The sequence below is a fragment of the Betta splendens genome, chromosome 5 (assembly GCF_900634795.4).
Source record: "Betta splendens chromosome 5, fBetSpl5.4, whole genome shotgun sequence".
Taxonomy (NCBI): Eukaryota; Metazoa; Chordata; class Actinopteri; order Anabantiformes; family Osphronemidae; genus Betta; species Betta splendens.
The window spans coordinates 2,364,451-2,379,238 of NC_040885.2; the positions used below are offsets into that span (position 1 = coordinate 2,364,451).

The 14,788-nt window shown below is 40.6% G+C and overlaps 1 protein-coding gene across 8 annotated transcripts in view; it reads right to left on the minus strand.

Annotated features, from left to right (window-relative positions):
* The window catches only part of frmd4ba (FERM domain containing 4Ba), a 29,121-nt gene that overhangs the window by 4,862 nt on the left and 9,471 nt on the right, over window positions 1-14,788 (minus strand). For all 8 annotated transcript variants that reach the window (XR_003785930.2, XR_003785931.2, XR_003785929.3 and 5 more), the window contains exons 2-16: window positions 12,746-12,811; window positions 12,544-12,638; window positions 12,243-12,335; window positions 11,898-11,982; window positions 11,017-11,073; window positions 10,637-10,659; window positions 7,532-7,615; window positions 6,833-6,898; window positions 6,368-6,425; window positions 5,727-5,813; window positions 2,012-2,088; window positions 1,428-1,566; window positions 499-640; window positions 280-419; window positions 71-187 (exon numbers count right to left, since the gene is read on the minus strand). Coding sequence is in view for 5 of the 8 variants with exons in the window: in XM_029150506.3 (XP_029006339.1) it covers window positions 71-187; window positions 280-419; window positions 499-640; window positions 1,428-1,566; window positions 2,012-2,088; window positions 5,727-5,813; window positions 6,368-6,425; window positions 6,833-6,898; window positions 7,532-7,615; window positions 10,637-10,659; window positions 11,017-11,073; window positions 11,898-11,982; window positions 12,243-12,335; window positions 12,544-12,638; window positions 12,746-12,811 (1,329 nt within the window). In the remaining 3 variants the exon portion in view is untranslated. The remainder of the gene's footprint in view (window positions 1-70; window positions 188-279; window positions 420-498; window positions 641-1,427; window positions 1,567-2,011; window positions 2,089-5,726; window positions 5,814-6,367; window positions 6,426-6,832; window positions 6,899-7,531; window positions 7,616-10,636; window positions 10,660-11,016; window positions 11,074-11,897; window positions 11,983-12,242; window positions 12,336-12,543; window positions 12,639-12,745; window positions 12,812-14,788) is intronic.

Sequence of the window (14,788 nt, forward strand, 5' to 3'; positions counted from 1 at the left end):
ACAAACACAAAGTCAATCATAGGATAAGATAAAAATGACCTCTAGGTGAACACATCCATGACACACTAACCTCATCGTAGGGGAAAGGCTCGTCTAGCTTGAAGGCTGTTCCAACGCGTCGTCGCACTTGGGGAGCCTTCTCACCCGGAGCCAGCGGATAGTCTTCAGGCAAACTCCCTGTAAGCTCCTGCAGATGAAATCACCCATCAGTCAGCTAAGACCCATTTAATTAGAATATTTTGAATGTCATCTCCACATAAGAATAAAAGATAGACTCACAGCTTCTCTCAAGCAAATCCTTTTTAGTTCTTCAAGTTTCTGAGTTAGTGTATCTTGAAGTTTCTTTTCTTTCTGTTTCAACTCAGCAATCTTCTCTTTTTTTTGTTCCTCACTAACTTCTGACACTGAGTCAGCAGACCCTGGAAGCACACATCTGATTAACTAAAATTATACTCATTAGTCTGGTATGGAAAAGAAGCCATGAGCTGATTGCTTTACCAGCTGAGATGAGGCTTCCATTGCTGGCCATGATCAGCTGATCTCTGCTCCCAATGCTGGAGAGTTTGCTGATTCTTGAGGTGCCAATCTCTGTGAGGTCCATGGCAATGTCTCCTGAACTCCTGGTTGTGGTCATCTTTAGCTAAAAAGGAAAAAAGGAAGAGGGAAGTGAAGGGAATGTGAATATTTAATTTTAATGAATGCACACTGCTTCCTCATTAGTTGGTGTAGGCTCTATTCCTGAAAGAGAACACACACACGCTGTGAAGTAAAGGTTGAATAACCTCATTTGACTGCATCTACACACACACGTCCATTCATGTCACAAATGAAACGCAGATCATGCTCACCACTAAGTCTTACTATCAGCACAGAGCATACACACCCCACAAACACTTTTTAAAGAATAGGTGTAACGTCATTGTTTCTTGCTGTTAATAAAACAAAGAAATATTCATAAAAATATTGTGTTGACAGTGTGAATTATCTATTATCTGAGCCAGTTCTTGATTTAAAATAGCTGATAGGGGAAACATTATACATCCAGGCATAGGATCCTTTTGTCCTATTTACACAAATCATGTGCACAGGATATGAATCATCACATGATAAATAGTCACTTGCACAATGAAAAAGTTGCTTTATTATGAACTTGAGTTAAAGATGCAGAGATGGTGAGTTTTCATAAAAGCTATACTTTAGAGTCTGGTAAAGACATATCAACACTAATCATCAGCTCTAGTCCGTCTAAAGGAACAGTGTGATATTACAGTTTCAGTCATTCTCTCTTTCACTTTAGACTCATTACGCATACATGCCTGACCCTGGTCTCTATGAGTCACTCAGCATGAGCCAATCTCATGGTCAAGCGCGGTTAGTAACTACATCTGAGTTGGCAGGAAATGTAAATAAAGCAAAAGAAAGCTCACCTTGCTTTGCTTTCTGTCCAGGTAGAACTGGTGCTGGCTGATTGCCATTGCCCAGATGGTTTTAATCAGAGAATGGCTGGCATACCATGTGTGAATAACCAGGCCAGTCTGTCCGAAAGTTCGTTTGGTTACTGCTTTTCTGTAGAAGACACCATATTCATTAGAGAAAAGCTGATGGCAGAAAAACAAGGCATTAATTCAGACCAAGTTAAGGCTACTAGTTAATTATTTTATAAACATTTACCCAATCAAACTTGTGGTAGTTGGTGTAATATCTTGAAGGGTGAGCAGCTAGATCAAACTAACAGTGGTATGTGTGTGTTAGAAGTGGCCCATTAAAGCCTTAGTGACATGTAGAGGTCTTACAACAATCCTAGAATAATAAAATGTTATTTTCATTAACGTTATATACCATAATTTAGCAGACAGGTTACAGCTATTATCAAGGAATCCTAAATGGGCCACTGGCTGCAAATGCCCTTCACAGTTTTTAAGGTGGCGAGTAGTAGCTAAAATGGGAACACTTCAGAAACAAGGATAGGAGCTGGTGAGATCACTTAGATAAATAGTTTGTCTTCTCTGACCTGTGTGGGTCGTTCACTTCCACTGCAAATTTCTTCTCACGGAAATACAAATTCTCCAACTGCTTCCAATGAAACAACTACGGAGAAAAGGAGACAGTTTGTCAAACAGGGAGTGGTAGAGAGATGGCACACTCACCGTGTAAATGTGAGCTTACAATACACAAACAGAAGTCACTTGATACAAAGCGTTTGGTCTGCAGCATCGGTTTACTCAGAAAACATAGACGCTTCCCTACGAGAGGGTTCAATCTCGCCACAGCTCAGCACAACAGAGAGGCAGATGTTAGAATCCACAGCAGCCTGCCTTTTACCACATATTTTCTGCTCAACTTGCAACATTAGCAGAAACAGCACAACAGAAACTGTGAATGGGGCTCAGTGGGCCAGCCAGTCAGGTGTAAATTTGTGCTAACACAGAAGCAATTATAAGGCTGCTGCAACTGCAGGGAGCGAGTCTTGCCAGACGGCAGGCCAGTTTCTCATTTAAGTCTTCTGCGGAAGATAAGAGAGGCAGGGCTTCACTGTGTCAGAATGAAACATCTGCTCCACTGACGCTGGGCTCCCCACACTGATTCGCAGCCACTTGCTAGTACTGTAAAAAACTCTCCATTGCTTTATAAAAAAATTAAATTATAGAAACGATTCTGCAAAGAGGGACTGAGCTTGATACTGAGGTAAAGTTAACAGCAAAATAACTAAAAAACTAGACTATAACAGATCTGTTGAACCAGGAATCTAAATTTAGCCTACTGTGAAATAAATATAGGGTTGAACCGACAGCTCTACCACACCACTGAAGGCATCTTTACAGAGCGCATTACAGTGCGTGCTGACAGAAAGAACGAAAGACCACATCAAAAATGCACTTTAAAAAAGCACGCAGTGAAAATAAAACATTAAACCTCCCCGACTATTTAAAACAGATAATAGGCTGACACAATGAGCAGGCTTACCGTGAGGGGTGTTTTTGGGCTTATCAAATCTCTGTTGAATACTCCCGGGGTTGTATTGAATCCTTTGACTGAGTTTCCCACAGGGCTAGAGCTTCCTTGAACAATACTCTCTCTTGTCTGTTCTCAGGCAGGCAGCTAGGTGTTGCAAGAGTTTCAGCTGAGCAGGCCACACCCCTTCCACCCCCCCCTTCTCTGACATCACAGACACCTCACCGCCTTTGAGGCTTTGTTCTGCGCTGCGCCCTCTCAGTCCCACTTCCCAACACGGCGTATTTCCTTCTCCGTTAGACCAGATAAGCTGGTTGTATGCAACTATTTACTAGGCTAGGTTTTCCGTGTTTGAATACACTTCACTTCTGCGCTGATTCCTGTCACACACAGATAAGCAGTGAAATGCACGCAGACTTCAAATTCCACTTCTATCTGGGAAGTTCTCAGTTACTTTATAACATGAATACTATACAAAGCACTAGTGTGTATCTGAATCCACTGTACCCATCTCCACCACCAAGCAAACATGTTAGGAATTTGTTCCTATGTGTAATCATTAATACCAGGGCTAAGTTTGGCACTAAGTGGAGATAAGGTAACACATAACAGGGCCCTTAAACAAGCAAAAAGCTACCATGTACTAATCAACAAGCATAATATTCCAGAGGTTCTTTAGATGCATCTACTTCATAAGATTCAGAGTTTCTGTTTAATTTTATCCTATACCCCCTCCTGAATTGTGATAATCAAACATTAGATTATTCTTCCAATAAAACTGTAGACCATGCAGATCCTCCATCTCATTTACATTTTAGCAAGATCTCTGCAAAAAACAGACACATCCACTCCGGCATTCTTCATGAAACTCCACACCTGTGTGTCAACACAAATGAAACTAAGTGTCTAACTTTGAGATTGCTGCCAGACCTGACTGTCAAAATATGGCAATGACGTGACACACCTCAAATTTTACAACCACAGGGCTGTGGGTAGAGCTTCCTAAAGAGGATATGGTACAAGTCACTCAACACAAGCCAGATGGCATAGTTATCCTACTGTATATGTGATACGGGGACCAAAGCAACAATTTAAAATACAACACAAACATATCATAATGTCAGTGAATACAAAAAAATACACTACAAGTACAGAAGTACTATATTTGCAGCATGCATTCCTTACCAAACTCTTGATAAGGAGCAAAGTTAGCCGGAAGTAAATGTGGTTTCAAACTGGATCAGGATATTTAGACCCAGCTGTCATCAACAATTTAAGGATACATGGATGGACAGTACACAAATGTGTCACAAGCTCTGACTCACACACCCACTCCACCTCACCCTTCACATAACACGTCACATACCAGCTCCGGCTGCTTGGAAACAAAGTCCGCTTCCACAACATAACACAGACCACAACATAACATAGATTATAGTTATGAAAACCTGACAGCAGGATGAGACAGGAAGGAAGTAATACATATAAGGGTTTTAATTAAAATGTGACTAGAAAGAAGACTCCCCCCGTCTCTTCATTTAGATCATGTTATTACTGCTCCAAAACAGACACCGTCCCCGATAATAAACTGAAGATTTATTTTAGTTCTGCTGGCTCTTCTTTGGGTGGACCAGCACGTGGCCTTAAAGAGTATTTCATTACCCACAGTGTCAGAGAGAGAGAGAATTAAGTCCCGACTCACGGTCTGCATCGGTCCCATCACATGTCTTGAAACATATTGCTGTGGGAATCCATCTTTGTTCACTTAATACTTGAACTAATGTTGTTTAGGATATTCAGTAGGAAGCGATAAAATTGGCATGGGCCCATGTTATCATATGTTTACGTGATTTCTTGACCTCCATTTGAAAACAAGGAAATTTCTAAGTGATACCAAACTTCAGAAAAGGTAATATATATTAAAAGAATGCAGAACTAATGACCTCCCACCACCACTACCTCTAAATCCAGGCCCCAGCCCCAACACAGATAACTGTATTGTTTGCTGAACTGTGTTCCCCCACACACACACACACACGCACGCATACACACACACACACACACACACACACACACACACACACACACACACACACACACACACACACACACACACACACACACACACACACACACACACACACACACACACACACACACACACACACACACACACACACAATCATAATGAATGAAGCATGCTGAGAGGGGCTAGGCAGAGGGCAAAGAGAAACTGGCTGGGATGAATACATGGGCCATGAACTATGTTAGAAAAACTACCAAAACTCTCTTAAAGAAGCAAGGAAGGAGCCATAAATTTCAACAATGAAACCGAAAGGTAATTAAAAAAATCAAACAGGAAACTACAGGAAGACTTCCATATTCTATATTTTTTGCTTGTGGACAAGAGTAGGATAATTCTTTCCTTTGCAACTTTTGTAGGTGTTTTTTTAACCCTCCAGAATAATAATTCACTGTATTTGCTGCATAGCACGCATTGCTTTTTCAACCCATCTATGTTCGTCATTCTCGGGCATGGGCATGACAGACGGGTTTGTGGTCCTGCCTGTTTACAGTTTTGTCAAATCATTAACCAGCTAACAACATGCAGACAATGATTTAGCTATTAGAGAAGTTTCAATCCACAGGTTAGTGCTACATGAAAAGGATATAAAGTAAACATACCCACATAAAAAAAGAACGAACAAGACAATGTGCCAGAATTAGTACTGTTCAAAAGCCAAGTACACAAATTGCAAAAAAGGCCAACCTACCTTTCTTGGTTTCAGCTTATCCTGCAAATCGTACTGACCAATGCCTTTGTAGCTGACTCCCAGCCACCACGGTATTCCCTGCTTGTCCTACATGAAAGCATACACACCATACCACCACTCATTAGAGGTAGCTTTATTGGGGAGTTTGAAAAAGAGAGGCCTGTTATCAAAGCAATTACCCCATTAAGCTCACAGCATTAGCAACACAAAAAAGATCAAATACATTAAAGGCCTTAAAATCTCTGAAACCCCCGACTGAGTCATTTTGGTGTTGTTGTTTGATCTCCTCAGACTTCTTTATTTAATATGGTTTGGAGGGGAAAGTTACTGGATATACGATAAAGAATGAAGGCTGGTGGAAACTCTTAAAGCACGTGATCTGATTCTTAACATTTCACATATAAGCTTCATCTTTCGGCTAATCCATCTTGTTAAAATCTCACACAAAAACACAGTAAAAGTAAAGCTATGCTGTAGGTGCAACACATTAAGACCTTAGTATTTCACGTCACGTCACAACAAAATGTAAATGACGTAAGATTAAGTTTGAGTTAGTAGGTTTCAGTGTCAGATTAGGCAACATGCTGACAGAAGCTGGTTTAAATATTACATTACTGCATGGTCTGGTGCATTGTTGTTACCTTCACTGGGTAATAATGGACTCCATATGTCGGCAGTGACTCCACCAGAGCAAGATACCTTCAGAGAAAGAGCAGCTGGTCAACATGAATTCAGCAACTTACAGTACACCTATCACTATCATGTGGAGGCACTGTACAACAGACAGAGTGGGACGTAAACTATACAGTGGCAATGGAAAAGCCACAGTCATTTGCAGCAGCAGAGTGATCAATTTGTTTCAGGGTCATGACAAAGTGAGAGCGTCCATCGATCAGTTGAAGGGCACAAATCATCCAAGCGTAAAGTGTCCCAGGATTGCTTACAGTCCTGAGAAAAACACAGAGGAGCCCTCCTAGGCTGGCTGCCTACTCTAAGAGCACGTCCTTTAATCAATGACACATTCTGGCAAGGTGACAGGCAGGTTTAGAGCAAACACAGCCCAGACATGAGGTTCAAGAGGAACTGCATGAGGGTTCATGACTTACTGCACAATGGTTTGCCCTCTGGTCAGTCCTTTTAGTTTCTTGTAATGTTCGATCACTTTGTCCTCACTGCAAATGGATGAAAAGATAAGAAATTAATCAATTAATAAAACACGTGAGAATAATCCACCAAGTGTTACACATTCAGCACCAGAGAGACTTGTGTGAGAACAAACACTTTTTAAGCGGCTAACACATTTCAATACATCTCATTTACTTCCCATGCAAATAAATCCCACTGAATCATACTACATTTATTCCCTTTAATATGGAATGGTTACAAAGACTGAGAACTAGCCAAACGTACTGTACATGTGGTCAATCATTCACATAAGACTAGAAATTAAATTTAACATTAAACAAATATAGTCACTTCACAAGCTGCAGTAACATTCATTAAACCACAGATGGGGTCGAAGAAAGAGGGACCTTCTTATGCACGGTTCCTGTAAGCACCTCCTTGTGAATGAGCAAACATTATTAACATAACCCAAGCATTAATCAGTTGATCAGTCTGCCACATATCAGGCTGGTTTCTGTGTACTTCTCAATAGACTACTGTGTATTACAGATAACCGAGTAATGCCTCTTGTATTGTGTGAACTACAAGTATTGATTAAGCCGAGTGCAATCGCAAAAAATAACCTCTACCCATCTCACTCTGTATTATGTGATTCTCACACACCTAGACAGTTCACTTACCAGTAATTGAGAGACGGATGCTCTCTTAAAACTCTGATGGGAAAAACCGGGAGCTCCTTTAGGTCTGATCTGGCAGTTACACCACTGAAAAGAGTCATACAGAGATTTTAGGAACCGCAATAAAAAAGCAGATAAATATAAAAAGTAAAAGTATAATAAAAAATAAAGTTAAACAAAATGTTTCCTCAATAAACTCAACAAATAACAAGCTAAAGAGAACATTCCTCCGTGTCTTTGTACTTTTACGGTGTGGTGTAAAGTGAAACCATGACAGCAGTGACTTATTTTTTTAAAACCTAGGTGCAGCATCAGGATATTGTTTTCTTCTATTTTTCTTCATCATCTGTAAAGGGCTGTACAGTGTGCCAATACCTAACTTCACTCATGTCTAGCCAGATTCCATTAATAAAAGAGGAGCAGGAATCTTTTGTGGCATGTGGCAAAAATATGTTTAAGACATTTCATGTACAGAACTTTTCTAATGACAATGTAGTGGGCACTGTTATCCTGTGTAATGCAAATAATTACAGCAAGTCCAACAGTTATAGCTGCCAAACTGTACCAAAAATGTTGTAGCAGAGTTTTGTGTTAAATATGCCAAATGAACATGTTTTATACAGAGGAATTATAATGTTTGTCACTGCAAAATCTATGACCTACGATGATGCTGTAGGTGGGAGCACTGGGTCTACAGTGTCTTCTAAGCATAAAAGCTCTAGCTTGGTGGGCCCGTCCACTGGAGACCCAAACAAAAGCCATTCACAAGCACTTGGCAGTCTCAGCCTGTGTTGAAATGCATTGTACAAAATCTAACTCTGACTAAAACCAGTCTCAGTGAACTCACAGACAGGACTTGAATGTAACAAATTAAATCTTCAATAATACCCAACCATAATAAGATTAACAGTTGGACTATTTTTGACTTAAAACATCTGACCTTAAATTGAGTCTATATGTCAATTTAACCCTAATGAAATCTGGCAACTGCAGAAATTAAAGTATAAAAGCACAGTGATCGAGTTATGTGAACCAGCTTACTAAACAAAAGCAAGGGTGAGCTGCTGAAAGGGCAGAGGCACTTAAATAAGTCCTTCCTGATTCTAGGTTGACTGGGTTTTGCTGCCACGGCACTTTACTGCATGTGATGGCATACATTTTTACGTGGAATTGGGGCCTGACGTTGTCGGGGTGATCTACTCTGCGGTCGTGCTGCCCTGTCAGCAATCTGGAATTCATTACTAGGTCTGTTATCTCCCCACAGTCTGCAGCATTGGTGCAATTCCTACACCCAACGCAGCCCCGCTCAGCCTACTCCAAGTAGGAGATCAGTACTCGTGACAGCTGTTTCAAAGGACTTTGAATGACCCACTAACTACTGGGTAAACCTTATAATATAAAGGGACCAAAACCCTGAATGTAATGATGGTTCACAAGGAAACAAGTGATTACAAATCTACCAAAAGTCTCATATAAAACTATAACAATTCCTTAAAAACAACAATCAATTCAGTAGTTTTCTACATTTCAACTGCAACTTGTTACATTTAGCTATGGATTAGATCTGCAAATGGTTAGATAGAAGAAATTCCAAGAAACTACAAACAGTGTTCTACCTGATGTACATTAATTCAATAGACAGCATGGGGTTGGCCCACACAGACACAATAACATGAGAATGTGAGGCCTATTGACAGCAAGTTTTTTACTATTGGACAGTGAGACTAGCTCATCCCTCTTAAGGCTGTTGGCTAAAGGAGGAGGAGGGTCCTGCTAACTCCTCCGCAGCTAATCTCACCGCTCCAGGGCCCTTTGCTGATTCAGTGGCAAGGAGACACATTATTATTATATGTTTTATGAGGGGATTGACCAGGGCTGTTCTCTCAAAGAAGTAGAGCTACAGGACACCACTTACAGGAATGGAAAAATGCCATTACAGTACACCGGTGGATGTACTATAACAATAAATGTAGAACATGGGACTAATGCTACAATTTATCAAGTAAGAGAGGTTTTAGGGTACATAGTTTATTTCACTACTTGTTATACTTACTCTTCCAAAGAAAAAAAAACCTTTTCTAACACTTCAATTATACTCGAATGATACTAAAACAAAGGATCCAACCAACTTGCAGCATAGCATCTTAATCTAAGAGCAAAGGGAAAAGTCTGTGCATATATAAAAAAAGGACGGTTGATTTGGACACATTCCCATCCCCACTCTTTCTACTAAATGTGTCTATTGTTGTGCTTTTACAGTCGGGACAATGTCCAGCCCAACCCCACACCCACACCAACTGAAAAGTTGAACCTGCACACAGCAGTTGTAAATCTGTACTAAATAATAATTAATGTGCATAAGGTTACAGCCATGTTTATCTTTCCTTTCTTCTTTGACTGCATGTTCAGCATTGTATTTATTGCCATTTAAACCACATACACCCGATTCCTCTTGCAGCACAAATCTTTGTATTCGCATAATCGGGAGAGAGCGCGAGGCTTTAGAGACAAAGCACTGACCCAATACACAGGTTCTGCTGCTTCAACCTGCTAAATCACTAGATAAAGCAGTGCTTACTAATGGCAGCCAGTGACCTTCACTTCTGCAGCAGGCAAAAAAACAACAAAACTTATCAGCAGGTCAAGACCCCGCAGGCAATGTCCACTCTGAAACATTTTCTGTACGCTAAATGTTCTCTGGTGAAGAGGTGATGCAATGACAACATAACATTCATAACTGTAAACTTCTAAATGTGCTGAATCCACTTACACAAGTAACAGTGGAACCAAAACCTGTTTACTGAGGCAACGATGGGACTACGTGTGTGGCAGTGGGCCAGCGCGGGTTAGTTCAATGCCACATGAGTAAATTCTAGGTAGTTATTAACTGAGTGAAGTTCAGAGCGAAATTAAATCTGAGCCAGTGAGGCTGAGCATTACCCCTGTCTGAACACAGGCTTGACAGTGTCTGCAGCTAGCTGTGTAAAAATACACTGGAATATTAAAGCATTTCTTATCATGCCACGTTCTACTGTAAATTAAAAGATAAAGATAATTAAGTATATCATGAGATATGATAATTAAGAAAGCACATTGACAACTTCTTACCTGGTGTAATCTCCCTTGGCTTCCTTGAGAAGGGAAATAAAGCAGTTAGTAACAGCATTAAGAGAAAATAGAACATTTTGCACTAAATTTGATCACTATGCTAATGTTAGCTAAGTCAACCTGCACCGAATGCACAGCAGTCATTAGCGTTACTCTTGGCTAAACAGCAACACTGTTAATTCTGATGAGCCGGTCCCCTCAGGAAGCATTAATTTTAATAAATGTTTTATCTCCAGCTCTGACCAAAGCTAACAAACTGAACGCACCGCTCCCTCAGCGCAGACAGACGTTCATGTTACATGTACGTGTGTCTTCGTTCACAACTGAGTAGCGTTTACGTTACATTTAGTCTTGAAAGCCTGCGACGAACTCTCTCTTACCTGCAGTGCGAATGCGGCTAACTTGAAAACATGTCCACTCTCCACTTCGATGGTCTCCTGTTGTAAGATACGAAACGTAGAGCCTTTTTTAAAAAAAATTACGCTACGCACACAAAGTGCAGCCTATGCGAAACACTTGACTTGAGAAGAAATCCTCCCGTCCCGTACCTCGATCCCACCGTTACCGACCGAACCACTGACGCAGAGTGAATATGAATAATAGAAGGTGGTATTTAAAATTACACGTGTAGGTAACACTGTTTAGTTGCTGCTAAATATTTAATTTTGTAAAAGAAAAAAGTGTGCGACGGATAATCCAACTGAATTTCCTCGCTGAAGCGATAACCCCCCCTCGGTAAAGTGGTACGGTCCGAAAGCAGGTTCAACAGTCTCTCCGTCTCCCGTGGTGACCAGAGTGCTGTCCCCGCGAAAAAAAAGCTGGAACGTTTGGATCACATGTTGCATTCATGTGCCCCTTGTATATCTTAAAATCCAGTTTAACAACCACCTGCTCATGGGTAAGTCGATATTTGTTATATTGTTGCGAACACTTTTTTTCTGACACTAATTAAATAGTGGCAGAAAAAGTGAATAAATAAGCTGAAAGACAGCTAAAACATACAATACGTTTTATATAACACTGAGTCAGATTTTTCTTGACATTCAGGACACCAACACAATGATTTGCCAGTGAATCTCTCACTGGCATGTGTTAGTGTGTTGAAGAACCAAAATCTAAGTTGCATCCTGCAGAGATTTTTACAGAGCCATCAAAATGATGCAGTCAGATAAGTAATCGTGTCACGAAGTCGCCAGCTTTATTACATGTTATTTAATATCGGAACTTGTTGCTATAATTCGGTAGATACAAAAACACTTACATTAAACACTAAAGATTTAGCGTTCAGGTAAAACAGCTCCACTGTCGTGTTCTCTTTCAAGTAGGTGATCTTCTCAATATAAAACCTGTGAAGAGTTTATTTGTGATCAGCATGCTTCACTCAAAGCATTTGGTATTATATCAGCTTTGCCAACAAAATCATGTTAAAAACAAGCTGCTCATTTTGTTGGCGGCCACACACACGGACTTAAACTGTTTCATCACTGCCATCTGCTGGTCACGACACACGACTAACAAGTTATGAAGCTGACATTACGTTTCCACCTGTAATCTTTTTTTTTTTTTTAGATTTTTTGAGTCAAGCTATTGCAGTGAAAACACTCACCTCACAAGGAACTTGAGATCCAAAGGCCCCAAGGTCTTAGAGAAGTCATGATCAAGGACTTTACGATCCAGCTGGAGCCAGTTATTCTGACCACTAAGGAGGAATTTAAGAATAAATCACACTGAAATACAGCTACTTTTAATTTCTGTGTCATCTTTTCTCTTTGTTCTCCACTATTTCAACTTCTGTAAACATGGATTGTGTGTAAATCAACTGAAATCTTTAAAGAGTAAAACACATAAAATACACCCACACTGCTACACTGCATTTTCTCATATTGTGCGTTTAGAAGTCTACTTACGTGTCATCTATGAAACACAATCCAAAATATTCTTTCTCCTTCAGATTAAAGTGTGACGCCACCAAATCTAACAGCTCGCGGGACAACAACTTGGGCTGAAGAGGTTCCATTAAAACAAAACAGTTCAAGTTAGAGCATTGTACTTAAAACAGTGTTGAAAAAACATTGAAAGCTGGGACGAAGATCATCTCAGAGACACTACCTGAACCAGCAGCTCCAGATTTCTGCCATCAAGGAGGTGGACCTGGCACAGACGACCTTCTGTCATCTATAGGAAAAAAACACCATGACGTACAACAATGAATGCAAGAATCAATGCTGAGTGTTCACACCTCTACACTCATCTCACAATGCAGAACTGTTTTGTTACATCCTGAAGGAGCCAAGTTCTCATATGGAGATTATATCATCATGATTTTGTTCAAAGTCTTCTACACAACAATCCACATTTTTAGTGTTGTACAGTAAAGACAGGAGACATTTGCTTGCCTAGTTTTTGCTGAATTCACCAGGACACTTACATGAGAACATTGTTACTGGTACATGGTTTTTAATGTGGGATTTGATGACTTTGCTCATGGTTTGTTTAGCACTGTGGCCTCACAGCAAGAAGGGTTTGATTCCCGGGGTTCCCCAGGTGCCTTTCAGTCTACAGCTCGCCTGTTCCGCCCATGTTTGCGTGGGTTCTCTCTGGCTTCCTCCTACATGCAAACACGCAAACTCTAGACTTCAAAGACATGCAGTTGTGTTAACTGGAGGCTCCACATTGCCCACGGTTGTGTGCCTTCATACAGCTGGGATCGGCTGTAGCACCACCCGTGCCTCACAAGGATAAGCTGGTTCAAACAGCGAGGGAGAAAAAACTCAGGCAGCATAAATTTCCAGCATTTCAATTTAGGCTTTATGTTCAAACGGACTATGTCATAATAAATTCTGAGCCTCCAGTGTTCAGTAGCAGACATAGTAGCGTATGGTTTGCTCTCTCTACTACTATTGCCTAGTACTAGACAACACTGACCAAATGTTTGTCTGGGTTAACATGACGCTGTTTGATGCACACAAACATGTTGAGGACACTTTTTAATTTGTGTGACCTCACTTGTTCCACACTGTGGAAACTGACAGTCATACTGCTGTCGAGAGGAACCGCAGGGTGCAAACATTTCTTGGTGACCAAGATTTATTGTTGTCAGCACCACAACAAAGCTGTTAGTTGACTTTTATATACTGTATAGTACTTCAATGATTTTTTTCACTGTTAATGTTTAACATTCTAAACCTTGGTGAGATGCTTGTCTAGGCAATATTTGCAGGCACAGAAGTTTGGTATTATGCTCATATTTGCCCAGAAACACTGCTTCTGTTGTGTCCACTGCTGCAGAACAGCGGCCTTTCAAGTACAACGTATCTAAATAGACCAAATTATCTCCACAGAGACAGAAATGGATAAAAAAACAACTAACTTAATAAATACAAATAAATACAGGCAGTGATTTATAGCGACAGGAAAAACATAATCATGCCTGTTAATTAGATGAAGTAAGTTCTATTGTTTAATCAGGGATTAATCATTATAGTAATGGCTTCAAGAACACAGGCTGTCAATCGATGCCACATGGTGTCAGGGCAGTGATGTCAAAACACGGCAACTAGTAACTAATTAAAAGTGTGACCTGTGATTTGAAGTCCACACACAGCTGCTCATTTTAGTATTCACCTTCAGGATCTGCACGATTCCATCTGCCTGGCTGTGCTGTGGTTTCACAATGCTCCCTTAGCTCCAGGGGCTTAGCTTCAGGGTGATGTCTCTGAATGTGGCATGGGTCATAACCGAGTCAGACCCTAAAGCCCTGTCATTATAAGCTGAGTGTGCTCTGACCAGGTCAACCTCTTCACCCATACGACTAATAGAGTTCTAATAGCTTAATAGAAATTTTCATAATTGTGTTTTATGGGTGAAGGATCAAAGAGGGAATTCAGATTTTCTTGGCAGAATTGAAAAACAAACCTGAAAACCGACTGAGGTAACCGCTATGGAAAACACACACCAGTAAATTCCGCTGACTCAAAATACACTTTCACATGTGGGGAAAAAGGGGGATTTGATCACTTTCAGGTTTACAAAGCAGGCGCGCGAGGGGCGCGTGCGCCACGCAGGTGTTCCCGCAACAATGCATTTCAAAGAGAAGTTGGAAGGTTCTCTTGAGCCAGAAACGAAGATCAAACAGTGACCTGCGCTGCTTTC